The 27,294-nt window shown below is 42.1% G+C and overlaps 2 protein-coding genes across 2 annotated transcripts; both read right to left on the bottom strand.

Annotated features, from left to right (window-relative positions):
- Positions 1 to 3,147: 3,147 nt before the first annotated feature.
- On the bottom strand, positions 3,148 to 9,882 carry LOC309883624 (keratinocyte-associated transmembrane protein 2). Its single transcript, XM_082771870.1, has 3 exons — positions 9,759 to 9,882; positions 6,426 to 7,027; positions 3,148 to 5,603 (listed from the first exon to the last, which is right to left on the bottom strand). The coding sequence occupies exons 1-3, from the start codon at positions 9,856 to 9,858 to the stop codon at positions 5,472 to 5,474; spliced, it is 834 nt and encodes a 277-aa protein (XP_082627996.1). The 5' UTR covers positions 9,859 to 9,882; the 3' UTR covers positions 3,148 to 5,471.
- Positions 9,883 to 11,884: 2,002 nt separating this feature from the next.
- VDAC1 (voltage dependent anion channel 1) lies at positions 11,885 to 26,076 on the bottom strand. The gene is made up of 9 exons (XM_082771668.1): positions 25,991 to 26,076; positions 21,331 to 21,400; positions 20,699 to 20,748; positions 19,615 to 19,767; positions 19,472 to 19,524; positions 17,452 to 17,679; positions 14,230 to 14,380; positions 13,691 to 13,748; positions 11,885 to 12,843 (listed from the first exon to the last, which is right to left on the bottom strand). Exons 2-9 carry the CDS (start codon positions 21,395 to 21,397, stop codon positions 12,752 to 12,754), a joined length of 852 nt encoding a protein of 283 aa, XP_082627794.1. The 5' UTR covers positions 21,398 to 21,400; positions 25,991 to 26,076; the 3' UTR covers positions 11,885 to 12,751.
- Positions 26,077 to 27,294: the final 1,218 nt, after the last annotated feature.

The following is a 27,294-nucleotide window of genomic DNA, read 5'->3' as shown; positions in this document are numbered from 1 at the left end:
GTGAGCCTGAACTTCAGTTCTTATCCCCCCAGCTTCCTTACATAGCTTAATCACACGCTTTGTTTACAGAACTGTATAAAGCAGAGTGATTAAATCTGCTTTGATTTAATCTTTAATAAAACCTGAATGAGTGCACTTCAATAAGGATAACATGACCTTCGTATTTTCATTTTAATAAACATTAGAAATTGCCAAGATTAGTGATTTTCAGTGCTAATAACTTAACAAGGCAATAGACCTTGTAATTAAAATAAGTTTAAGGAGGCTGCTAAATGATTTTGATAATGATTTAAGGACCAATTATAGAAAAGATCTCATTCTTCCCCTTCTAATTAGATATATTGGAAACAGCAAAGCTGAGAAAGTTGTGATATTAAGCATTTTTCTTACAGCGAGGACATCCAGATGCTCTGTATCAGAAAGATTTAACAGAAAACAGCATTGTGGGCTCCTCCTTAAAGAAGACTTGATTGTGAAAGAAAAGGCACAAGAATGATGTTATTAGTTCTGCTGCTTTGTAGTGGCTAGGATATATGGCCTTGAAGATTACTGCTCTATCAGCCTTACATGAGGATTTAGCACTCCCATAAAGCCACTCAGCCTTGTATGAGTGCAAAATGCAGCTTCGGTTTGGGCTCAGGACAGGAGAGAGGAGCAGGAGGGCCAAGCACACCAAGCTCAGGGCTGTCCCTCCTAAAACGCTCCATTAAAAAAACAACCCCAAACTAACCAAAAGAAACCCCAAAGCCTCAGGCCAGCCTGGCCTTTCAGCAACAAAAATCATCATCATGCTGAGACTGCAGTGAGCAGTCATCGAACCAGACTCTACAACATAAAATGCTCATTTTGGGGTTGATTTTATGGGGTAGCTTGGTAACAGCTTTAGAAAAAGCCAAAATAACAGTTTGCTGCTACTTCAAGAGGAGCATTCCCAGTTCTGTCCTGAACACTCTGCTCGCTTGCCTTGAGCCAAGCTCTGGCATGGCTCTGGCTGCATGGTAAACCAGCTCGGTGCCCCAGAACGGCTGGAAATCAAAACAGGAAGAAGAAGATTGTACAGCTACAGGCTGTGCAAGAAATATATATCTTATAAATGTGTAAGAAATACCTGCTCCCTTTTGGGGAACTAACCAAAGATTTCCTAAGTCTGAGTTACAGCTGTAGAGTATTCTTCCTCTCCTAATATTACTAGTAGTCTGCGTGAGAACCATAGAAATATCCCTTTTCACTTTCTAATATTTTTGTAGCATTTAAATTTAAGAGACACCACATTTTTCATCTCCACATTGCAAATTAATTTCCCGTAACTCAAACCACCCTGCTTAGATAAACCTTCCTCTATTCACCCTGTACACAGCTGAGCAGCAGCCAAGGACAGTTGACTTAGCTGAGTAATATGCACTGGTACTAAATGAAAATTAAACTATAAATATTTTAAAATACCTGATTTCCTGGATAGTAAAAGTGAAATGTATCGTTTGTTTAAACAATCCTATTCGTTATTTCTTTCTTCGTTTCATAAAACTCAACCACTAACGAGAACCTACATAAATAGAGCTTCAACTTTCATCTTTGGAAGTTTAATCAGAAAGCTCTTCAGGAATATTTTATTCCTTTTATCAGAATACTGATGGAAGTCATAATTCACCTTAATGCAAGAAAGTTTCCTTGTTTCAGTGAAGAAATTCATCAAGACGTTTCTTGTTGGTAAGATCTGACATAAATCTGCTTGCTTTTTCCTCTGTTTGATCTCAGCACCTTATGAATTTTTGATTGCCTGCTCTTAATTTTCCACAAGCAAATTCAATTAAAGAAATTAAAAAACAGTAGTTCAACCCTGATTACTTCATCAGCAAATGGCTCTTTTATTGCACAACGGATGACATACGCCCCACTCTGCTGGTGCTAGTGGAGTCCTTATAAAACTGGGTCATATGAAACCTTTCCCCCCTTTATTGGTGCTATTAGGAAGCACCATATCAAGCCACCCAAGTCGATTTATCAAGGCACTTCCCCTGTACAGGCGATGATCCAAGGGCTATTGTGAATGAAAAAGATTTCCTTGGAAAAAAGAAAAAAAAAAAAAAGTTGAAACCATTGAGTGCATTTCAAATCTTTGGTCTGGGCAAGTGTGTGGTTCTTTTATGGTACCAAGATAACAGAACGGTGTACGAGGGCACTGGAGAAGCAATTCAGCACAGTCATCCGAGGCTGAGGTGACTGTGCAGTACTTCCTGCCTGTTTCCAGTACTCTCTTGCTACAAGCAGTGATGAGCATGAGCACAAGTACTCCAGGCTCCAACCCAGGACACCTTACCACACTGCAGGCTCTGGATGGCAGCATGCTGTCAGTAACAAGCTGATTATTTAGCGTTCATTCCTTCAGGACACGGACACTCAGTGTTAACAGGTACTGCAGCCTCTCCCTTACGCTGGCATTATCAGCTGAATGACAGAGAGGACCATCAGTATGCAGGCTTTAAAAACAGATATTCCACAAACATCATTATTTAAACTAATTTGCTTAGATGCATCTGCAAACTTTCTGCTATGTATGGCCATAGTCTAGCAAGCCTATCTCTTGGGGCAGCTTACTGCAGTCACTGCCAACCTTATCGAGCAAGATTTGCCTCAAGCACTTAAAATACATTAGCATCTGAGAAGTGAATCCATTTAGATAATTCCCCAAATGAAACCTGCTGTTTAAAGAACTTCAAGGATTTCAAATGCATGTTAATTTCCTGTGAGTTTAAAACCATTCAGAACAGCTTTCCTTAGTATTATTGGTAAAGAGCCTTATTAAGGAAAATGCATAAATATTTAAAAGAAAATTTTCTCTTATTTGCGATACAAAGCTATTGTGCACAATAGCTAGAGCAAGCAGAGTAACTGTTTATCTTAAGTATTTGGAGCGAAGCATTGTTGGCTGCTCCCAGCTATAGAAGACACACATGCAAGCCATGATTTCACAACCTCAGTATCAGTTCCCGAAACAAAAAGATTTCAGTACTGATATGACTATCAAGAGCAAAAGGCTCAACATGCAATGTCCTCCTCAAAGGCCACCTCATGCACAAGTATTTTCAGAGAAAACAGCTAAAGATACACCACAAAAGAGAATTTATTAACTGTCGCAGTACAGCCAAAGCGAGCTTCAGTCCATTAGCCTAAATGCTGTCAGGTGCAACTAATGAATACTAAAGCTGTGGGACAAGCAGTCACAGCAGAGCTAGAACAGAAGAGGATTTTAAAATGCAACGGCACCCAAACACACTGCAAAGAAGCAGGTTTCGTAATTGCCTTGATGTTAGACCTTTGGCAGTTTCCTTTAAAAAGTTCACAAAAGGCGATCTTGCTATTAGCCGTGCGCGTTTTTCCTCCAGCAAAAGTTATGTTTTTTTAAGAGTTTCTTTGTTGGAAGGAACAGCTCAGAAGCTGGGAAGCTAATAAATTTCCCTTCCAACAGACAGTCTGCACAAGTACAAGCAGTTTAAGGACAAGAAAAAAGCGAGATTTTTGTTCTTATATATATATATAAGATTTACATTGTTATATAGAGAGATTTTTATATTATTTAAAGAGAAAGTTACTGAACTTGTTAGGAGCAAAAAAAATTATTAGCTTCCTTCTCTCCAATTCTAAATTTAAACTTAATAAAGGAGCTTTGCAGAGTAACCTTCCCCTTTGGATCTTGACCACAGCAATGTTTATTTTAATGTGGGTATGTTCAGGTGAGAGTTTGAAGTATCTTCCACATTAATTGTTAAATTATATAACTCATATAAAAAATTACCTGTTAAAGACATGATTCAGTTCTATAGCTTAAAATATTCATTTGAACCTTGCCATCTACCCTGCATATCATCTGAGAGGCGTAAAACAAACTCCACACTTTCCCTGTGCAAAGAAAAAATATGATTTTGAATGGGTTGTCCAATCCTAAGCATAAGCAAGCTCTTTACCAGCAGATACTGTATAAAAGCAGTGAAATAGTTAAGATAAAAAAAACACAAGCTTATTATTGTCATTTATTTTAAAAACCTTATTCAAAATATTAAGTGATACAAGTCCAAATATGATAAAAATTGCTGCAAGAAAAGAGTTTTGGAGTATTTTGTTTGTGCTTTACTTTTTTTGTGGTTATGAAAACAACTCATTTAACAGTAGGATTTAGAACTTTTAGCACTTCCTTTTTAAGATAGCATCATGCCTTCAGATTCCTCATGCCAACAGCTGTAAATTTATTTATTTTTTCAAAATGTTACATAACTACTTGAATACCAAGTCATTAATTATGGGGTTCTGATCCACCGTTATTTACATATTTATCAGTCTGAAACCTAACAAACAGAATGTACAGAAAACTAAGATTTTATATTTTACAACTCATGAAAACATAAATAAAGTACAAAAGACAAGGTAAAAAAAAAAAAAAAAAAAAAAAAAACTACTGTACCAGTAACTTGCTTTACATTAATGCGTAAATATTTTTCAAAAATTAGAGTGTGCTGCCACAGACTGGCAGCCCCACACACCATTACTTTCATCTGCCTGTTACCTGGGTCAGAATAACAACAAAATAAATTATTCTTACTCTCTCAGGCCTCTCCTATTTATAATATACCCAACAACATAAATTTTCCCCAACATTCTTAAAATTCAGCAGAAAGCTTTGATTCATTGGAAGCCTGTCAACTGCCTATTTCTTAGTAGGTTTATTCAACAAGGCTTTTTTTCCATTCATTAATTTCAAAAGATAATGAAAATGCCATAAATATCATTAGAGGAAAAAACTGGACAGTCAAGCTGCATACTTTCCCATGGATCTCAAACATTTTAAAGAAATATGCAGTATGTAACTTCTGAAATAAAATGCTTTATACATAATTCTTTTTAAATGATTTACTGCATGAACACATACAGAAATTATGAAGTTGTCATGCTAGCCATTCTGGCTAAAACACGATCGAGCTATGCAAAGCAAAAACAGAACAAAAAAGAGACAAGATGAAAGATTTGCAGCATCAGAATTTAAGCACGGGAAAAAGTAATTATATTTTAAGTTTGCAATATAGCAGGATTTATGAGCCATATAAGTGATTAGCAAAGAGATCATTAATTTGATTTAGTGATGCCAAACTCATTAATTTATTAGACCTAAAATATTTTATGCTTATTTTTTTTGTATTACAACTATTAAGACTGCTCCAGACAGCAATGAAAATGCTGTAACGAATGGAAAGAGCACTAATTATTAAACTGTATCTTCATAGTCAATTTAAAATCTGACCAAAGTAGCAAACAGATGCATCATGCCCTTGATCTTGCATGAGATTTAATCTCAAAAACATCCAGGTGAAAGAGAGTACTTCTCATTCCAGTACAAGTGGCATATTTAGAATACCTGAATATTGTTACATGATTAGGCAGGCAAAGAGTGATAAGTTCAGCAAACTCAAATCACAGTGCTTTCAAAATACGTAGTCATTAGTTATTTTCAGAGAAGGCATTGCTTCATTAACGTTTTGATCTAAACGATGATATTCTACTGTTCTGGAGCACAGGCCGTCCCTCCATCGTCGGCTCTGGACCAACAAGAAGATCTGAAAGAAAAAGCAGACAACTTTCAGAATGGCATGGAAAAACATTTTGGTTTTGATAGCCAGCTTAACAGTTGCATTCATATCACAGTTCTATCCGAGGACCTGGCAACAGCATTGCTGTAAGACACAGCACTAGCAGTCAGACATTTCCGTGTCATCCTTGCCATCAAATCACCTACTGGCAACTTCAACTGCAGTTTGGCAAAAACACAGCATTCAACTCATAGCTCTTTTAGTGAAGATGCGTGTGCAGTGGTAGTGCATATACAGGCTATTAAAATTATTCCCAGCTTGATGACATTTATCAGCTTATTCATCTTATGAATCAGACAATTCCTGAAAGTTTACAGTTAACCCCCCAGAATATTTACCATATAGAGACCACCTCAAAGTGAGAATCTATTACCAGGATTATCATAGTCAGAACAAGAACATTCCCACATCATTTGGGACTAACGTTCCTTACTTTGGTGTTTATAATCCTGTGCAGTACCAAAATTAATCACCTTTCACAAGACTTCACTCCGGTCTCCTGCCTAGAACTCGTCTTGTATACTGTGAGTGAATACTACTGAACTGATTGATTGTCAATATCATATCATTTAATTGATTTTCTAATTTTAAATGCTTAATTCAAGTTTATTTTCGTTGTACAGATAAAGACGACAGCAATGACCTGCATATTAGTACCTCAACAAGACTAAATGGTCAATGATTTAGTTTTCCAAAAAGCTAAATACCTCTTACAAAAACAGTTTACAAGGCAATGCAGCTGCATTTTAAATCCTAAAGCCATCTCTCCACCTTTCACAGCGTACCTACCTTTCTCTTATTGTGATAGGTGACATAAACAACAGCTACTAAGAAGGCAACAACAACCAGATGAAAAAAGAAGTGGCTGTCATCTTCTTCTTCCAACCCTGTGACAGAAACATCTTTTATCTTCTCATCAAGGGACTTGATTTCCTCATTGTAATTACTGATGGTGTCAGAGTCCTCATCTTCTGGCATCTCAAGGAGGTCTGGGTTGTACCTGGAATTGGATGTCATTTCATAAGGACCATAGTCATCTCCTCCATCTGACTCCAGAGGTTCTTTTTCTATGGGTGGTGAACTATTTAGTGTGTCTTTCAAATCTGTCAGCAGATCCTCTTCCTCAATCTTAGTATCTTCAGAGGCATCAACCTCCATCTGAGATACAGGACTAGCAGTCACGGCACGAGAGACCTCGTTCGATGGAGAATCACCTTTTGCTGGGGATGGTTTCACTGCGGTCACAGAACTGATTTTAGCTGTTGTTGGGCTTGCTGCTTTTTTTGTTGGGGCTACACTCTGCAGGGTGTCTGTCAAATTCTGAGAGCTACTTAGCGTTTCATTCACATTTCTAGAAGAAACATTTTGAACTTTCTCCACTCCCACAGAATCTGAGAAACAGAAGAGAAACAGTCATTATTAAGGACAAGGCACTGGCTTCTCTTGGGATACTTCACCTAAAAACAAAATGACTGCAAGGCACTTACGTTACAGGTAAGAAGCTTTATAATGACAAGCAGGACGGATTTCATACTGCAAACCTTTTAGAGTTCATATGCAGAAGTACACAGCCGCATACTTTGGCAAGTTCAAAAAAGAAGTCTTCAGTGGGACAAGAATTATACCTTGGGAGCACATGCTTGCTAGATTTGTATGCCAAAGTGTCCTGAAAAATTCAGCATGCTTATTTTCCAGACTCAGAAGTTCCGAGACATGCCTTCACTCCTGTTGTACATTTATGATGCCTTCTAGAATCGCGTGTGGCCACTATTTTCTCCGTAAGAACACACTTTCTCTCAAGGAAGATTTGAATCTGAAAGTGAAGTGTTCTAAAACTGACTAGTTAGCTCTTTGCTTTTTTTAAAAAAATAAAAATAAAAATAAAAAATATTGGCTACTTATGAACTGCCAGATTCAAATCAGGTGGCACCTTAAAAAGGAAAAACAAGTTTTACACTTTCAGTAGGCCTCATAGTTTGATATGCCAAAAATACAAGTCAAGTATGGTTCTACTATTAATTTTTTATTATATTTTTTTTAATAAATAACATAATAGTTTATTAAGTGCTCCCAGGGAGTTCTCTGGCTCACTGGAAAGTTACAAATTCTAGAAATGAAGCACTGAACCAACTCCTTGTGTCAAATTACTCATAAGTAAAATATTATTCAGGGGATACTGAATCATGTTATTCATGAAACACGTATATTTACAGAGGAGCAGTTACAACAGACCTCTCCTTGTTTGCATGGTACACTTTTCCAGCACGAATTACACTTTAACCAACTATAACACAGAAAAGAATCGCTACTCTCACAAGAACTAGACTTGACGGTGTCGCTCTGCTTAAGTTTCAAGTCCCCTGCTTTACTTTTAAAACAGTTGGCACTGATGAAGAAATGACCAGTCCAAACTATCAGGTCAACTTTAAACTTGTCCTCTACAAGAACCAAAAGTTTAGAGAACTCCAACCCCACTTGAACACGTGGTTAACTAACCTTTAGAGAAAACAATGACTATTTTTTTCCCACATTAAAATACATTAGAAGTGTTCAATGGTAAAGCCAGTATTATTTCTCTACTCAATTTAAAAATTCCAGAGGTATGAATATATACTGAAAGAAAATTATTTAATTCACCAGGAGTTACTACAACCCCCTTTCTTTTCAGAAAAGGAACAAGAATAACCCTCTAACAAATATTCCACTACAATTTTTGAACTGCTAAGTAATTCCATGAACATGCATCTTCTCCAAAAGGTGTTTTTTTCTTTTATCAAATGGGGAAATAAAGAGAACAGGTCCTTAAACATTTCTCATCCAGAAGGAAGTGAAGTAGCAGAGCAAATATAGATTCTTTTTACCTTTCCCATGGGAGTGACATATCAACAGCTACCTAGTAACACCTGCATATTTCCGGACTGTGATTTAAATTGCTAGATACAGTCACATTCAGCTAACTCTTTAAGAGGTCACTTGTATCAAAGGAGAAAATACTTCCTATTAAGGTCCTGCCAGTAAAGCAAGGAACACTGCCTTATTTTCTATATTGAATAAGACAATGAGTGAAGAAGAATAATTTCTACTTATTCCTATAAGGAAGTTTTGATTATTTGTTTTAACAGGAGTAACAAGCTTAGCAACTAAACCACAACTGATTTATGATATCTACTCAAAACTATTTGGCATGATAACTGGTGGTTGCCCTGTTCACAGTTACACAACCCCGTCAGGTGATGTTAGACGCAGCGCCTGCACTCCAGAGACGCCTCAGCCTCACAAACAGATATTCATGTTTGACACTGGTGACAAATGAACTAACGACACAGCCCTCATAGTAAACGTTACGTGTAAAAATCCACTTCTGGGAAAGTTTACTTTTTATAAAGCAAGCTGATTTCTGAAATTACAAATTTTTCGTTTCTTCCAGGTTTCTGTCCAACATCCTGAACCACTTCTTTCACTGTTCCCTACCTATCAGACCAGGCGAAGGGAAACACGGATTGAGTGCTTTGGATACACCCACAGCAAGACTGGAGTAAGAAAGGAGCCGCAGGCACAGATCAGCTCCTTCCCTCCTCCTCGTAATTCTCTCTCTCCTTGCTGCCCAAGGTGCAGCCTACCTAAAACGAGCGGGGTTCAGCGCACTTGACTTATATGCTCCTTAATGGTACTACTCCTCTGGAGGTTCAGGGGATGGTGGATAAGGAGAGCAAACTGACTTCACTAGAAGCCAACTAGCAGAATGAAATACGACTATTTTCTGTAAAGATAAGCAGGGAGAACACTACAAATAGATAGGGAACTGGGTTAAAGAGCACAAACCACGGAGCACGATGATGCCTGATGGAGCCCGTTACACTGCCCCCCACCCCTGCACGGCCCCCAACCTCCAGCTCCACCATGCCCACCACCCACACGAGGCCCAGCTCACACACACCCCAAATTTAATAAATAAACGGGAACCGCTGCCCGGCCGCAGCGACTTCTGAGGCAGAAAACCGCCGGGAAAAGGCTCCCGCTGACCCACAGCAGCGGCCCCGCCGGGCGGTTTTCTCCCTCCCTCGGGCACTGCCCCGCTCCCACACGGCCTCGGGGGCTCTCCCGGTTCCCCTCCGAGCTCACCGGGGCCGTTCGAGCCCTGGGCGGCCATGGCCGAGGCGCAGAGCAGCAGCAGGCACAGGGCGCTGCCCGCCGGGCCGCTCCCACCCACGGCGGCCGCCATCTTCCCGGGCACCCCCACGGACGTGGCGGCGGCACCGCGCATGCGCGGGGCTCCAAGCGCTGAGCGCATGGGCAGGGGTGGGGGCCGGCCATAGGGTTCCATGGGTTGACCTTTCCGCCGGGGGAGGCGGGCGGTAAGGGTGGGGGCCGGCCATAGGGTTCCATGGGTTGACCTGTCCGCCGGGGGAGGCGGGCAGTAAGGGTGGGGGCCGGCCATAGGATTACACGGGTTGACCTTTCCGCCGGGAAAGGCGGGCGTTAAGAGCTGGGGCCTACACGTAGTCAGTGCCCCGTGAGGCGATGTGTCGCCGTCCCTCTGTGTGGCAGGGATATGCGTTGTGGGGCTCCCTTCGTTACCGTTTTTTTTTGCAGAATTGGACTTTAATGAGAGGGAAATGACTATAAACCATTAGCTGAACTCATGGCCGGCTCAGGAAAAGCCACCAGCTGGGCTCACGTGCACCTTCCGACAACAGAAATGTCAGAATCGCATGAAACGAGGTTTAAGGAAGGAAGAAAACGCTTTCCCGTTCTCACCCCAAATGGGGCAATCCACACCCTGACAGAAGCTCTGAGGGTGCTCAAGCTTGAAAACACTGCCTCAATCATGGGAAAAAATCAAAAATACTGCCTCAAATAATGGGAAAACCAAGAAGAAGTAGCCCAAAGGCTCAGGGAAAAGCACTGAGAGCAAGGGACATAAGGAAACACACCAAGAACACAGGACTTGTGCACCACCAATAAACTTTGTGTATCTGCCAATGTACTGTGAACAGCTGTGTCATTTGTTTAAATATATGAAGTCTGGAAGAAGACAACTTCCCCTACAAGTGTTGCATTAAGTATTTGAAATAAGGCATACTCAGAAATACCGTGGAATAGCCTGTGATAAGATAAGACTACAAGCGTTGCACAATTTGCTGGCTGTTGCTAAGGTGGAGCTACACACGCCTCACAAAATGTCGTAATGTAATGGGCTCATCAAACACGTCCTACTGTGCGCAGTCTCTTACCATCTGCACACCGCCTAAATTGATTCCTTACATATGCTAAAATAAAAAGTTTTAATGAAAATTGACTGAAGTTTATACCAGCAGATAATTGTTCATTGTTTTCACCAATTCATTTATAGAAGGTAATTCAGCTTGGTGGGTTCTGCCATGAAAGATAAACAAGTCACATTATCTTGTGTTCTCTGAAAGCTAAACACATGCATATGTACGGCTGCCAGAGCTTAGCAAGAATTAAGCACTAAGATAAGAGCACGGTCGTGTCTGGAACTTAAATCTATTAAGTGTTTTTTGTTTGTTTTTTCATTCATTGAACTAGAAAATCACTCCTGGATTCTGGCTTCATTGCATTTTTTTCTTTGAGGAATGCAGGTTGAAAAAGTCAGTGTCATAAGAAACAGCTTTCTGACTATCAGCAGCAAGTGTCCCATGAACCATTTGTCATGAAAGTTCAGAGAAAATTCTTAGTCTTTGTGGAATGAAAAAGAGGAGAACAACAGAGAAGAAAAGAGGTAGAAAGAAGAGAGGGAAAAAGAGAGGGAAAAAAAGAAGAAAGAAAAGTATTGAGGCAAAAGCACTGTATTTCCTATCAGCTACATTTGAATGTTCTAAGACTCTCCACACCTAGGCAACAGTTACCTGTCACATGAGGTAGTCAAGACTAGGCAGAAAGTCTTTGGTGAACAGTAACCTTATTTTTCTTAACATTTTGGGAAAATAAACAAAAAACACTCTGAAGACCAAAGAATGGATGTCATTCATCCTCTCATATTCTGTAGATTTTGGTGATTTTCCCCATTTTGAGTCCATAAGCATACCAAATTTATAGAATCATTCAGGTTGGAAAAGACCTCTAAGATCATCTAGTCCAACCTTAAAAATATGTTCTTTAATGGTAATTCTTTAATGTATGTTAAAAAACATGCGCTAAGATATTGCCAATCTACTTCCTGAGACAAGAATATACATGTTCATGAACTTGTTTTCACAATTAATACTCAAAGACAAAGTGAAAGGTGACATTTCAATATTTTATTCAAGTTGGTTTGGGTTGGGTTTTTTTATCCATTTTTAGTAGTGTCAAGTACAGCACTTTGGGGTCTAGTTCCACACAAAATGGAAGACTCTAAAAATGTACCCATTTAGTTGCTAAAAAAAAGTGGTAATAAAACAGAATTCCATTTTAAATTTAGTGACGCAACTATGTGATTACAGTTACAAAGACTCTTCCCTGATTATGTCCCTGTCTTACAAGCTTTCCATTTAGTGCAAGGGAAAGGAACCACAGTACAGGACAAGTTGTATTGGCTGAGTCACATCAAACCTCCTCTGCAAAGGAGTTATACAAGGTGGACAACCTAAAGCACTCTGGAGACAGCTGTAGGTGTAAGATAACCAAACAAGACAACCATTCATGAAATACCCACAACAAAATAAAAATAAAAAAATCCCTTTTCAAACAAGCTTGAACATTCCATCGTGAATTGAAATCTTAAAGTGTCGGAACATTTTGCTTACAGAATTAACAGTACAATATAGTGGTCTGCAATTCTTGAAGTCACAATTATTATACCACATTAACATATTCCTTGTGCAGTCAATATGTTAGTAAAGGTAATAACACCTTCCTATTTCCTATCATGTGGCAGCTGACAGATGTGATAGGCAATAACATTCCCCAAAAAAGCCTGGAATTAGGATTTTTTTTAACGCTTTTTGTCTCCATTTCTGAAACAACATCATTTTAAAGCTTAGCTGTCTTGAAGGACTAGCAGGACTGATACTTAGCAATACTTGCATCCCAGACATAAAACATTGAAAGGTACAATATATTCTGAAGGTAGCTATGCTGTATTTTCAAATTAGCAATTGTAGAATCAATTTTTATGCTTCAAATTCCAATCCTAGGCCAAGTTTGTGACCACCTGCATTGACATTCTTGCCATCCAACAAAGCTGACAATGTCAGTTTGATACCTGCAAATAGAGAAAAGTCAGAAAAGACAACTGTTAAAACTCAGAATAAGCTTTACATTCAGTAAATGCAGTGTCTGTGTTGCTGCTCTAATTTAGCAGGTAGTTAGGTTAATGTAATTTGGCAGTTAGCTATGTGAGGACTGAGTTTTGTAAAATAATTTGCAGATATAAAATCTCTCTGAATTCTGAAAGTTAGGATAAGCAAACCACAGTGCTAGACTCTGCTTTTTATCATCCCAAGTAATTAAAACCCTCGGTCAGTTCACTGCTGCTGGTATAGTGGTTAATCTAATTTCAGGTTTGGGTATAATGAAAAACCAGGACCTTGACACACGCTCTTTTTTCTAAACCTCTTTAAAATCTGGGAATGAAAAGCCTGAGCCCTGTCTACTGTATTAATCTTCTGTCAATCTGCTTGCTTGATATTTTGGCAGCAGATTTTTTAGACTACACTAGAACAAACCATGCTGTTCTAAGATTGTCCTCTTCCTGCACCAGCAAACCTTGAAAATGTAACATTTAAAAGCAAAGAAACTAAGTGATAGGAAACCCCTGGAAGAACTAAAAATACATATTCTTATCTGTGAAACATTTGGTTGGAGATAAACTTCGTATCAACATAAAAGATTATCTGAGGTGTCAGTGGGTGCTGGTTTCTGGCAATTCTGTTTCCAAGAGACATCTACAGTTAACAGAGCAGTCCCTGGAAAAGTTCACCACTGGGTTGCCACATGGAACAGCAACGTTACAAAACCAATCACAGTATGTCACAAAAAAAAACCCTCCCTGATATTTCAAGGCTGAAATATCATTTATTGATGTCTGAATTTCTTCTGCATAGACCTACCTGGCTTTAAAGTCTGAGTGTATCCTAGTCCAATCAGGCTGGAGTTGTTCACTTTAGCCTAAAAGGGAAAAAATTGCATACATAAATAATTTGGTATCTTTCTTTAAAGTCCTTCCCATTTGAAAATTACATAATACATTTTAAACGGGTAGATGATTTCAGGTTTCAAATCACAAGAATCAAATAAAATCTAGAGTCAATTTTGCCATAAATTAAACCAAAATCTCTGCAAAACTTCAGTTGCTATAGACAATGTTTTCGTTAACTAATTTTGTACTTTTTTTTTTTTTTGTAGTAATAACTGAAAAATCCTCAGAATGGTGCCCAATAATACAATAAAACATTTTGTATCAGCTTCAAGGAAAATCCAATAGGCGTGCTCTCATTCAGCGCAAAGCTAAACAAATAGAGGTATGTGCCAATATACAACACTGAATTGCATCAAAACTGTACTTTAGTCATTGCTGCAAGGTTGCTTCACATTTCCATTACAAGAGCCTACTTTCAAATGCTTTTAAATGCACATATATAGCACTCACAGAAAAAGAGGCATCTGGGTCAATCTGATACTTGGCTGCTATTCCAAAGCGAGTGTTGCTGTTACCAGCTGTCCAAGCAAGGTTCACAGCAGTTTCCAGTTTATCATTCACCTTCTGGTAAATGGAGCCTCCGAATTCCGTTCCATCATTCCTGGAAGGAATATATTAGTCTAGTTTTAAAATGCATCCCCAAACAACCATCTATGTTTCAGTAGGATCTGAATTTGCAGAACATTCACTTACACCTCATTTAATCTCTCTATAACAACTAAGATAGAGACATTTGGCCAGATTGGTTTTGAAGTCATTTGTAAATGCTTAAATTCATCAATAGTTACAATATTTCAACAAGCAGCGTATGAAAAAAAAAAAAAAAAAGCCACAACAAACTATCAAAAATAGACTAATGATGACAGTTTCCAATTTCCCCCTCTCTGTAGATGGGAATCTTTGTAGTAAAGACATTTTTTCTTCTCTGCATATCTATGAAATAATTATTTTCCCAGACATTTATCTCCCTAGTGTCCCGAAAGGGCTGTACCCCAATCACAGAGCCTGAGAGTCATCCTAACAGTGCCTCATCAGCGTGCTTTTACCAGACACAGATGAACTGTATCAGAAGTGAAGATGCCAATTGAACATCCAAGTCTATCAGCTCTTGCAAATGAATACCATTTGCCATGGCCCTTATGGTATGTCTGCGTTATAGAAGTCTGTGCTAGAAACTGAAATGAAACTCATTTTGGTTTGCAGACAGCACTAGCCAACAGCTGAATGATGAAAGCCTTCAATTTCTGCTACCGAGTAGCAAAACTTCCAGTTACTACTTACACCAGTGTCACACAGTGAGTAAAGTGTGCTAAATAAAATGCAAAACCTTAGAGCACCCAGCTCATAAAAGCAGAAGCAAATAATTTGAATAATTATTGCAGTCCTAGGAAACCAGTGAGCATCTGAATTCCCATTTTACCTCATTTTCTTAAAAGAGAATACAAACATATTGCACAAAAGAGGCTTACACCACGGGAAGACCTTTGCAGATAAAATACTTCTAAAATATTTCTAAATTACGAAATAAACTGGTTCCAATTATTAGAGTATACCAAACCCTTACTGATTAAAAAAAGGCAGATTTCAAACCTCTCCACTTTTACTTCTTTGTCACAACGTTCATTAGTTCACAAGAGTTGCACAAACAATACTGATATGCCTACTTAAAATTCAAGCAATAGCAGCAGCTTTTTAAACTGTTAGAGCAATTCTTCCAGAAAAATGCTACAATACTTACTTCAGATAAGACTGAAGCTCACATATAACTGCATGTGCTTGGCTCTCAAGAAAAGGAGGGATTAAAAAGGACTGAGGAGAGCTGGTTATACAGGCAGATTTTGTGCAAGGTTCCCATACAGCTCTGTCTTGACCTGCAACATTAGGGGGGGCGGTCTGAGCTATGCTCAAAAAGTGAGGAAAATCATATTTAAAACTAGAAATTATCCAGCCCTATCTCCCTTTAGTTATCATGTATTATTAAAAAATTATAAGAAAAAAATTATCAAAGCTTCTTCTAATTCTAGTAATAGTAACAGCACTTTTCATGCATAGATCAAAAACATTGTCCTCTATGGAAATGAAGATATTAAAGCACCATAAGGGAAAGCAACTTGCTCGAGTCCCTGGCTGGTCTGTGGAACAGCCAGGAACAAAAGACAATGTTTCAAGCCCCGCCTAGTTAATTTATCTACTCTGCCACAGCATCCTTTTGAACCACTGAACTGGCTAGATATAATGACCGAGCACACCAGTGATGCAAGTTCCAAACACGACTGTTTCCTGGATTCTACAAAAGCTCTGACACGTTTCAAAGCTGAAACATGTCAAAAGTACCTAGCTAATCCATTAAAATCAGTAATTAGGATTTCCATTCATATCACACATGTATGGTTTTGCCATATCAAGTGGTTGAGTACAAACATTAAGTAAGCAAACAAGGCATCCTCGTGAAGATGATTCATCATCCACGGACAGTGACGGTGACCTAAGAAGCAGATCATTGTGGGGTCCAAGGAAGAACAGCAGGGGCTCAGACCTTACTGTACTGTTCTGAAGTTATTTTCTGCTGTGGTTTTAATCGAGACTAATAGGAATTATCGTATTTTATACCAAAAGCCAATAATACAACATTTTGAACTGCTGCAGCATAACAGAGGTGGAAGTCATTGTGCTCAAAGGAATAGCTCATAACTACAGAGTGAGGGGACCCCGCATATTGTTTTGATGAAAGATTTCTGCCCACATTTTTGTGCTTTGGCAACCCTTCAAACATGCCATCTGGGCCGCGAAGGTTCAATTGTTCTGCAAGGCAGTTTGAGCTTCCTAAACCAGATCTCTGCAAAACAGCATGAAACAGAACAGAAAGCCTTTGAAGCAGCAGCTCCAGGAAAGCAGAACAGTTGTTCAGCCCCGGAATGGGAACAGCCTGCAACAGCTCTGCTACATGCAAATATGCAGTTACCCAAGGGAGTGGTAAAGGAGGTGGGGGGTGGAGTAGGGATTGCCTAATTCAAAAAAAAAATAAAGAAATAAAGGTCTTCCCAAAAGGCATAAATTGCTTCTTTAAGAGGAACAGGAGACTGAGAAATTAAGGTTTTCGTGGAATTTAGTCCTAGTTTCCCATGTATTCAGAAAAGATAAGCACTAGTATAAATAGATTATTAGGAGTTTTAGGAGTTACAACACTAAAACAAACTTTTACACCATATCCCTTCCAGTACTGAAACTAACCCAGTCAATATCTCTTCCACTCTTTCCTTTTGTCTGTTCTTGTTCATCCTGTGATTAATCTTTTCTTCTCCAGACCAAGCCACCATTTTGTTTGATTTTGACATGCACAAAAGGAAGGCCTTGCTTTTATTGCAACTTCCATGAACAATATTTCTGTAACCCACTTGTTTTATAAATCCACTAGTAGTTTCCAAAGGTCTGTATCTGTTAGAAAGAGGGACTCTGGGTGCTTGGGTGCTCAGTGAGTCACAGTTCCTTCCCCCACATAACTCAAAGAAAGGCTAAAGTAGCTAAAAAATGCAGTTTGCCATCTTAAATGAAGAAGCAATGTCAAATCCACCACTCCCTCTATCACAAGTGCTGAAATTCTGTCCCTTTCATTGTCCTAAACGCATCAAAATCCTTTCACATTCTTTTTAATGCCCATCTGCCAATACTTACACATTAGTATGAAGCTGGAATTCATCGGTCTTATAGCCAACAGCAAAGTTGCTCTGGGTTACTCTAGACTTGGCCGTCTCAAAAGTCATTTGGTAACCTGCCAACCACCCCTCATAGCCAACCACCAGCGCTCCGCGTATCGAAGGACCAGCAATATCAAAATCCATGTCGCAGCCCATGTTGATGTGTTCCCTCTTGTATCCTGTCTTAACTTTAGCGCTCTTTTTCCTAAAGAGGAAAGAAAGAATCTCGTATCTTGCTCAGGCAGCAATTCAACCAACTCGGTTACTTTAAATCAATGTAATAGTACACACACCCGGAGAGTCACACAATATGTCCCCTTTTTATATTTCACATTTGCAAAAACGGAATTCATCTACAGTGAATTGCAAGCAGTAAAACGCAGCGTGGTGCCTTTCTGAGCTGTGTTCTGCCAAGCAGCACCACAGCAAATCAGACTTGAGGTGACAAAAGTTAATCCTCATCTCAAAGGAATCTCATGTTTTATAAGTTTGTTAGAGACAGGGAAATGATGGAAACTGTAATAGTTTACTGGTTTGCCACAGACAAAAGTAGTTGGCTTGTACCAGCCGAAGTTTTTGGACAATCCTGTTTAACTGGGTAATTTCATTTACTGTGTCCAGAAATCACTGCTAAGGAAGCAGGCTGCTTCAGTGGCTCTGACACACCATTTTCTCCTTATGATGTGTTATAATGTTTAATGGTTACAGCCATAAGGAAGGTTAACACAGAAATAAACTTTCCTGAGTCACTTGCTTCTTTTTATTCTATTGGCCAGGGCAGTGCTTGCTCAGGTGTCCTTCTGTCTGCTCACATCAAGGGAGCAGATCCTCGCGCTGCAGGACAGCTACGTCTAGTGCATTCAGCTACTCCTCTGCAACAGCTTCTTCCTTTCTTTCTCTCTTACAAGTGTCTTCTCTCTTTGGCCAAATTGTTTACTGAAATCTTTCCAGAAAAGTCAGGCTGATTTGAAATTTCACATCAACCTTCCACTGCAGCTAGCAAAAACAGTCTCCAGGAGCTGCAAAACATGCTGTATCAGACCTGTGCAGAGATTGTTCTATTATTATTTCTATTATTATTTCTGACTTGGAAATTTCTAATGTCTTCCAAAATCATAAATAAAGAGCAGAAGTGCCAAAAATACCAGCATTAGCTGGACTGCAGCTTCCATACCAGCTAAGAAATAATTATCAACAAAACCTAGAGATTATTCTGCTTAACAAATACAAAGATGTCTATTTAACCTAGAGGGCTGGAAGCAGTCGACAATGGAGAACACTAAATTCAAGGCAGGGTGAAGTCCCCACTGGGACCAAAACCACAACAGCCTGCCATGTAGCGTGTCGCAGTGGGAAGCTCATGTGCAGCCCGTTTTGGCTCACTGGCAGCACTGCTTGCAAAAAGATAATCAGGAGAAAAAAATAAATAAACCAACATCTAGCCCTACAGCTGCTGCTTAATCCCTCTGGCCCACATAAAATGTGGCATCCAATCACGGGGTCCACAATGCTCATCCAACACCACGGCACGCTGTGGCCAGCAAGAATTCAGATGATAAATTCAGCTTGGGAAACGAGCCCAATTACTGTGTCGACCTATTAGAGCCATGGCCAACTGGCTCATGGAGCTTGTTAAGCTTTGCATTACAGCTGACTTGTCTGGCATTTTTATTCAGGCAGTCGCTAAGTACTCATTTTCTGACATGGCCAGAAATAAGCAAAGGGGCACAAACAATTCCTTCCCACCCCGATTCTAACTGTAATTCCCAAGTTACTGTATTTCAAAGTTGGTTTACTATAGGTTAGGTTTAAAAACGGATAGTTACTATTAAGACTTAGACCAGATATATAAGATTTCTTTATATATAGGCAGATTATTAAATGTCATGACATTTTGGGACAAAAGGAGTAAGGACAACAGTATTTTGGAAAACTAAAACTAATTTTAAAAGTTGTTTTTTTCTTTTTTTTGTCTCTCAAGCTTACTAACTTCTTACCCAGTGTTAGGAGAGAAGGAGGAGTCAAAGGTCAGCTTCAAGCCTCGTGCAAGCTGTACAGAAAAGAAATTCACAGGTAGGATTTATAATCAGAGATTGTCACAAATTAATTTGTAAGCTGGACCTTTTGATCCCCAAATTACCTGATCTTCTAGAGTGATCTCAGTGCCTAGCGTGTTGTCAGTGTTCCACTTTTCTGTGAACATCAGTCCGTACTCCACCCATCTGTATTTGGTTTCCAAACTACCACTGACTTTGCTCGTTTCTGAGTTTGCTGAACCTGAGCTTGTAAATTCCTAAAGAGAGGGAAAAAAATATATATATACATATATATAAATTTGTGTAGATATGTGTGTGTGTATATGCATACAGGTAAATACTCATAGAACATTAGTCACTATAATTTGGGATACTACCCAACACTTCAGTGTTCTCAAAAGACTTAAGAATACATTTGCTAGTCATTAACACCAACACACACACAAAAATGTCAGTGTCAGGGAGAAAGAGCACTGCATGCTAAGGAATGGTCACAAACCATTTTTACCATTTTAACACAAAACAAGGGGCTAGTCTGAGAGCTAGCTGATGTACAAGGTGTGCCTGTGGATCAGCTTGTAAGCCTGCAAATACTTCACAGAGGTATTGTAAAGATCAGCTCCAACACACAATTACATCGCCACTACGCTTGTTTTGTAGCTGCTAAGAAAAATAGCATGTTGCTCATTTAGAAATTATACTGGCTGATACTCCAACCACAGGGCACGGAGAAGTCGCTAATTGCAGCTGTGCATAAACTGATCAGCCTTGGGCAAAACTTTATTCCAAAATGCTCCTTAATAGAGCCCCCGGGGGGCTGTGCCCCGTGCTAGCCCTGAGCTAAATCAAACCCTTGACAGAAGAAAAAGCCAGGGGAGAGCACAACCTTTCGTGCCGTGGGGGCAGGGAGTGTTTCTAGCTGGGGGAGGCCGCCAGGCAGGAGCTCTGCCGCCCACCCCGGGGGTCTCAGCAGCACCATGGTGGCTGCAAAGGTGCCCCCACAGCACCACTGCCCCCGTCTGTGTGTGGCCTCATGGCAGGATTATGTCCTAAGTGCAAAGTAACTCGCAGGGCTATAACGTATCTGAAAACCGATAAGGGGAGAGTAAGGGATCCATATTTCTATTTTTAACCAGAAAACACAGGAACACTGCCATGTTTGGGGTTTCGAGGCCTGTCCAAACTCACCAGTCCATTCTCGGATTTTGTTTTCAAATCAAGTTTTATTAACCCAAAACCTAGAAAACAAGGAAAAAAACATGAATTATATATATGTTAATTTGAAAGGCATTTCTGATTTATTTCACAAAGCTTCCTTCTAAATCTCCTATGAACTACTTAAAAAAAAAAAAAAAAAGTACAACAGGGTACAACTTTTGAACCATGGGTTTTTAAGAAGCAGTTTATGCAGCTCATACTCCCCTCAGATAGCACTGACTGCACTAGTCCTGCTGACCTGTGATATCCCTGGGACCAGACTAGGTAATAATGTCCTTATTCATATCGAGCAGCAGCTTTTTCATAAGGAAATTGCTGACATCAATGGCCCTATTCATGACAGAGAGAAACAGCCAAAATACAACACTCAATTTTCTTTCGAAACAGACAACAGACCTATGGGGAACATGAAGAATTTTGTCAAAACAGGAGTAAATCACCCTCCCTTTCCAGACAGCAGTGGTAATGTGAAACTAGGATATAAAATTCTCTGGATTCTAAGGAAATGGCTGGAATTTTTATCAGAGAAAAACAGTAACATCATAGCAGTTTCAGGAATCGGGTAGACAGTGAACGATCAAACTTATTTGGGATTTATTTACCATATCCTTTGGTGAAAACATCTCTGGCAGATTTGCCCAGATCAGCATAAGCAGGTGGAACAGCCATTTTCTGGGAAAAAAAGAAAAAGAAAAAAAAAGAGAGAGAAAAAAGCAGGGAGGGGAGATTATTACTGTGTTCAGAAACTTGTTTATTTAATTCACTTAAGCAAAAAGCAACTTAAGGTAAATTTCTTAGTTTTAGACAGTTTTATCTTCTACCCACAACCTATCAATTAAATACAGCCTGAAGAAAGTAGCTCCAACAAGTAGCTGGATTTGATTTCGTTCTTTAGCCAGCATAAGTGAGTTGAGTGCACTTGCCTCTGCAAAACAGGTTGCAGAACAAACATGAAAAAAAAAAGTCTGTGCCTTTCTAAAGGGTTAATTCTTGTTCCCTTATCAGTAGAACTGCATGAACAAACAACTTTTATATATATAGATATAGATATATAGGAAACATTTCTGCTGTTTCTGGCAACTAATCTATGCATTCTGATGGGAAGAGTTAGGACCCTAGGTCATCCACTCAGGAAATGCAGCCAGGACAGGCATCGAGCATCATTAACACCTCTCTCCCTAATTCACAGCAGCAAACGGATAACATTTACGTTAGCAAAATCATTCTTCACCTTCAGCTTTCTTTGACTTTGGAGCTGCTGTTAACATGTTAAGATTTCTCCTTAGGCATTGACCTTAAAGTGCTTTTCTGGTCATCAGCCGGGGAAAATCTGAATGGGCTGAGAAGAGCTGGGACTGAGGGGATGCCACATGGTGAGCACACGGGGCTGGGAGCGATGCTCATTTTGCCCCGTGGGTCCTCACTTCCTATGTTCAGCAGGACCCAACCTCTCTAGCTCAGAGGCCTCCTGCACTACATATGAATGCATCTGGTTTTGCTGCCACTGAGAAAACCGTCTCATCACAGGTGGAGGGCAGAATGTGATCCTGCAAGGAACAAACCAAGCAAACCTACTTTCTTATCCCAGTACAATTTGTTCTAGGGAAGCCAAGTCAACGAACAGAAGTGGTGTGCACCTTCTGTCTTTATACACAAGACACCGTACATTTTTAAAAAGCAAAGGAGTGGAACCGTACTCGTAAAGCACCTCTCAACACACCGTAATTCCCTATTCCCAAACCTTTTGGTTATGTGGCATAACAACGAGCTGATTACATAAGAGTGGAAATGCTGCGAAAGTTGCCTGCCAGTCCTTGGTCCAGCCCGTTCCATGTCAGCAGAAAACTATTCCTCCCCACCCCAGTGCCAAGAGCTGGCTCCCAGGACAAGGGGTGCTCCCCACAGCCCCCCGGGAGGCAGCTCCCAGCACCCAGCACCCTTCACGAGCAGCACCCAGGGCCCTGCAGCAGCCACCCAGCGCTCACTCCAGCAAGCTGCTGCCTGTCAGAGCAGGATATTGCTATTGCATAAGTGAAGAATCCCTGTCCTAGAGGGAACAAAACAGATCTGGTGGCTGAACCAAGGCAAACATCTTCTCAGAGCGTACAGCAGGGTGCAGAGTGCGGTGCAGCTTCAGCTGGGGACACCGCCTGAGTGCACGAGGAAGGCCTCTCCTCTCCTCTCCTTCCAGGTACAGTTCATCAATAAGTTGCAGCCCCAGATATGTAAGCAGCTAAATAGGTGAATTAAAAAAAAAATAAAATAAAATAAATACCCAATGTATTCTGGATTCTAAAGAAATGCCAGATGCTTATATTAGACCTAAGCATCTCAGGTTTTTGTGCAAACAGGAAAGTTGGGATTCCAAGTTTATAAGCACCGCTCTGGAAGAGAAGCCATTTTAGCACTTGGTCAGTTGTGGTTCTGGAAACACAAAACCCACCTTTAGACATAAATAAACGAACAAACCAAATATTAACAGATTTAAGTAGATCCCCTGCCCCTCACTGAAGCCACCAAAAGCAGAGCTCTGTGCCCGCTGGGTGATCTTGCCTTGAAGTCAGAGCTAAGGAGGCACTCGGATGATCCCATGCCCAGGACGCGGTGGCATGGGTCACAGAGGGGGATGTTCAGGAATCACTTCTTCCCCGCCACAGCAGCCCGGCCTCATGAGTGCCCTCTGATGGGTATTTCCATTTAGCATCATCAAAAATTTAAAATGCTAAAGATCCATTTGAAAATCAGATAAGCATTGCTTTGGATGGTACCGCACTGCTCTGCCGGCTGCCTTTGGGAACCTCCCAGCTCCATTTTGCCAGCAGCCCCTTGGAGTCAGTTTGTAAAATCAAGATATTTTCTTGAAAACTGACTGCTGCACATTTTTCCTTTGGGTTTTGTAGCATGTGTGTGTCTCCACAGGGCTCGCCAGGCCCATGAGCTGGGGCAGGCGGCTGCACAGCTGCGGGCTGGGCTCTGCCTACAGGACAGTGGGAGATGCCTGGATCTCCACTTAGGCAATTACTCTAATTAAGGGACAATACTGAAAGCCAAATCCCTGCCTGTTGTAAGGCAAATCATGTAACCTGCACGGAACAAGGTGTTTAAAAATGCTGAGTGTGGAAAACATGATGAAATATGCATGTGCTGGTTAACCTTGCTGTTGTTGTCAGCAAGAACAAAAATAATTATTTCTGTTTGCAGGGCCTAATCAGAAGCCTCTTGTTTAACAGATGGAAAACAAAACTGATTACATCCTGCGTGAGTGCAGGTTGTAAGACAAGCATGCTTAACAGGGATTCAAATCCTTAAAGGATCAAGGCATGGCCGTGGCCAAGTGCCCTTGCTTTTCACCAGTGGGATCTCAGCACATTAACTCAGATTAGGTTGGGACTGAGATGAATTCATTGCTCTCCTCCTTCCCCAACTGTGCAAATACCTGTGTGACTGCACACCTCAGCTCCAACACCAAGCAGACCAAGGAGAGGATACATAGTATGTTCAAGTGGTAAAATACTTTGATTTTCTTGAGTGGGAAACACTGTAGCACAAATCACACTGAAATACTGTAGAGTTGCATTAAGGAAGCATGAGCAAAGCAGTCAGCTCGAAGCACGGCTGTGAGCAGCACCTTGGTGAATGCTGGGCTGTAACCACGGAGGGAGGAAATGGGAAGCTTCCTCTGGAGCTGTAGGACCCCAGAGCCAGCCCTAGCAAAGATTTCATCGAATACGAGGCAGTGCCATCAGGCTCAATTTAAATATTTCCCAGTGACACAGAGGGCAAAGTTTTTGGCCATGCAGCTCTGTGGTTTGAAATCCAAATGGGCCCAGCAGGCAGCCGGGGCGCCCTTTGAGAACAAGGACTGGCTGCGACCAAAGGCAGGTCCACCTCTGAGACTGGCAGCTCTCAGATGTGTCATGTCCCTACCCAGACTTACCAACTTTATGATACTTACGTGAGAGGGAGGAGCTATATAAAAAATTTAAGATAAGAATAAAATCAATGGCAGGTTAAATTGCCACGAAGACAGTGGGAGTCTGTCGGAATCAAGGCTTAGAAAATAGAAAGGTTGGATTTAACCTTACTCCTGTCACATTTTTCCTAACAAACCATCAGGTGATGAAACCAGCTGCACTGCACATGAGGAGAGAAAGCACATGAGGGTCTTTTGCCTCAAGATCCCCAGATCTGATCATTCCCTATTTATCTCCTCTATAGACTGAAAAATTATCCCTTGGCATGCTTTTAAGCACCTTTTTGCCCCCCAGCCTGGGCAGTGTCATTTCACAGCCAAGCTACCAACACCTGTAGGATCAGAGCCCTCCTGCTCTCGAAACACACATGACAGAGCAGATTTACTTTTCGGTGATTGATTTATGCAATATTATCTGTCACCCAATAAATGCTGGAGCACAGAGGAGATAAAAACCTTCAAAGCAAATACAAATATTGTGATTTAGCCTAAACCAATATTTACGGAACTAAAGAAAGAAAGAGCCTGCTGTTAATTGCGTGGGTGCAAGTTCAGAACAGCGTTGTACCGAAACCCCTCATTAAGCTATCGCACAGAAACAGCAATTAAACACGGCTGGGGGATGCTGCAGCCTGCGGTAGCTACTGGAGTTGGGAAAACTGCGAGGGGAGAACAAGGAACCAAGTTCCTTCAGCCCCAAGTTACGAGCCCAGGTTAACCACCCAGCCCTGCAGCCCCTGGGTGAGGCTGCGCCCCGCTGGGGGTCACTGGTAGGATACTGGGGGCACTGGGGGACACTGGGGGTACTGGAGGGCACCGGGGGATACTGAGGGCTCTGCTCCTGCTGCCCTGCAGCCGCCAGCGATGTCCCCAGGCCCAGCCAGCACCCAAAGGCCCTTTTGGGAAGGGGTCGGGAGGCAATTTGGCAGCCACCCTGACCCCGGGGACGGGGAGGGGATGGAGAGAGCCCCCGGCAGAGGGGATGAGTCAGCTCCGCTCCGCCCGGTGTCTGCCGGTTTTTATTAATTTATTAATTAATTTCTGGAACAGCTGCCCCGAGCCAGGCCGAACCTCTCCCCCCACCCACCGGGGACCCCTCCCCAAGGCCGGGGGCTGCGGGGAAGGGACGATCGCTGCCCCCGGTCCCCCCCCCCCGGTCCCCCGGGGGACTCCCCCCGAGGCCGCTGCGCGTTACGTAAGGAAACCTCCGGCCCCGTTAGCAGCGAGGAGCGAGCCCCCCACAACCCCCTCCCGGCACCCCAAGGACCCCCGGGGACCCCCGGCCCTACCTGGCCCCCCCCCGAGGCGGCGGCGGCCCCGCTGCTCCCGCTCCCTCCTCGGCCTCCCCCGGCCCCTGCCCGGCGCCTCCCCGGGCTCTGCGGCGGCGGCGGCTGCGCGGCGGCGGGCGGGGACGGGGCGGAGCGGGCCGGGCCTCGTCGCCTCACCGAGCCCCCGGAGCTGCCTCCCTCCGGGACAGGGCCCCCCGACAGGCTCCGGGGAAAGCCCCCGAGAGACCCCCGGCAGCGCGGTGCTGGGATCTGGTGGGGGGAGGATGAGTTAAGGGGGGGAAAAGGGTAAGGGGGGGGGGGGGCTGGAGATGGTCCCCCAGGGAGAGCCCGGTGGAAATGGAGCTGTGCTGGGTGCCGCGGGGTGATCGGGAGCTTTCTGTCTTGCTAACTCCCTGCTGGAGGCAGGAGGCAGCCCTCTGCTGAGCCCACAGCCAAGGGTCCTGGTGGCGGAGCGAGGCAGGCTGCCCTCTGCTATCACCGAGGAGCAGAGCCTGCAGGATGAGATATGAAACCCACCCGTCTCTGCCAGAGCCTCAGGGCATTGCCCACGAGATAAGCAGCAGACTCATCCCACCCAGGACACTACCCGTGGTCCTGACATTCGCCCTTCCAGGCCCAGTGCCTGAGGGAGATTTTCATCAGAAGAAATGGCTAGGAGTTCACATCCCACCCCTGGGAAGCTTTACTTATGGTTTTTACCATGATTTCTTGCCTACTTTTCCTCCTTTACACAGCAGGGATGGACAGCAAGAGGCATTTTCCCTGCCTGTCCTTTCTCCTGGCTCATGCCCTTGCTTTCCCAGCAGCATCTCCCCAGAGAGGCACGGCCTCCGTGCTGTACCCGCCGCGGGTGGCTGCACACCTGGAGGTCAAAGTCACCCTGCGTGCCCAGGGCATGCACAGCACTTGTGAACAACGCCCAGCTCTATCCCACAGAAATCAAGGGCCGGGAAGGCTGGGGCATGTCCCGGTCTCGCCCTGCTGCAGTGTCCAGATCCAGCCCGGGAGCTGCATTGCAAGCTCATCCAGGATCTTGGCACCCAGACTTCTTGCTCGGGTCTGGGAGTTCAGTTTCCAAAGTTTGCTTCCCCTCTTTTTTTTCAGGTGGGTGCCCATTTCCTATCGGTCCCAGCAAATGCTCTTTCCAAATGATGGAAAGTTTCTGAGTCCACGCTCAAGCACAGGCATTGCGAAACTTCACAGACTTTAAGCTGGCTGTAGAAGAGCAGGACGTGAGAACACTTCATGCCTGGCAACAAGCACATTTCTTGCCTGCAGTTGGAGGGGATAATGAAAGAAAAAGA

The sequence above is a fragment of the Aythya marila genome (genome assembly GCF_965140915.1).
Source record: "Aythya marila genome assembly, chromosome: 14".
Lineage (NCBI taxonomy): Eukaryota > Metazoa > Chordata > Aves > Anseriformes > Anatidae > Aythya > Aythya marila.
Note: the sequence above shows the minus strand (reverse complement) of the source record. Positions and strands in the feature narration are given on the sequence as shown.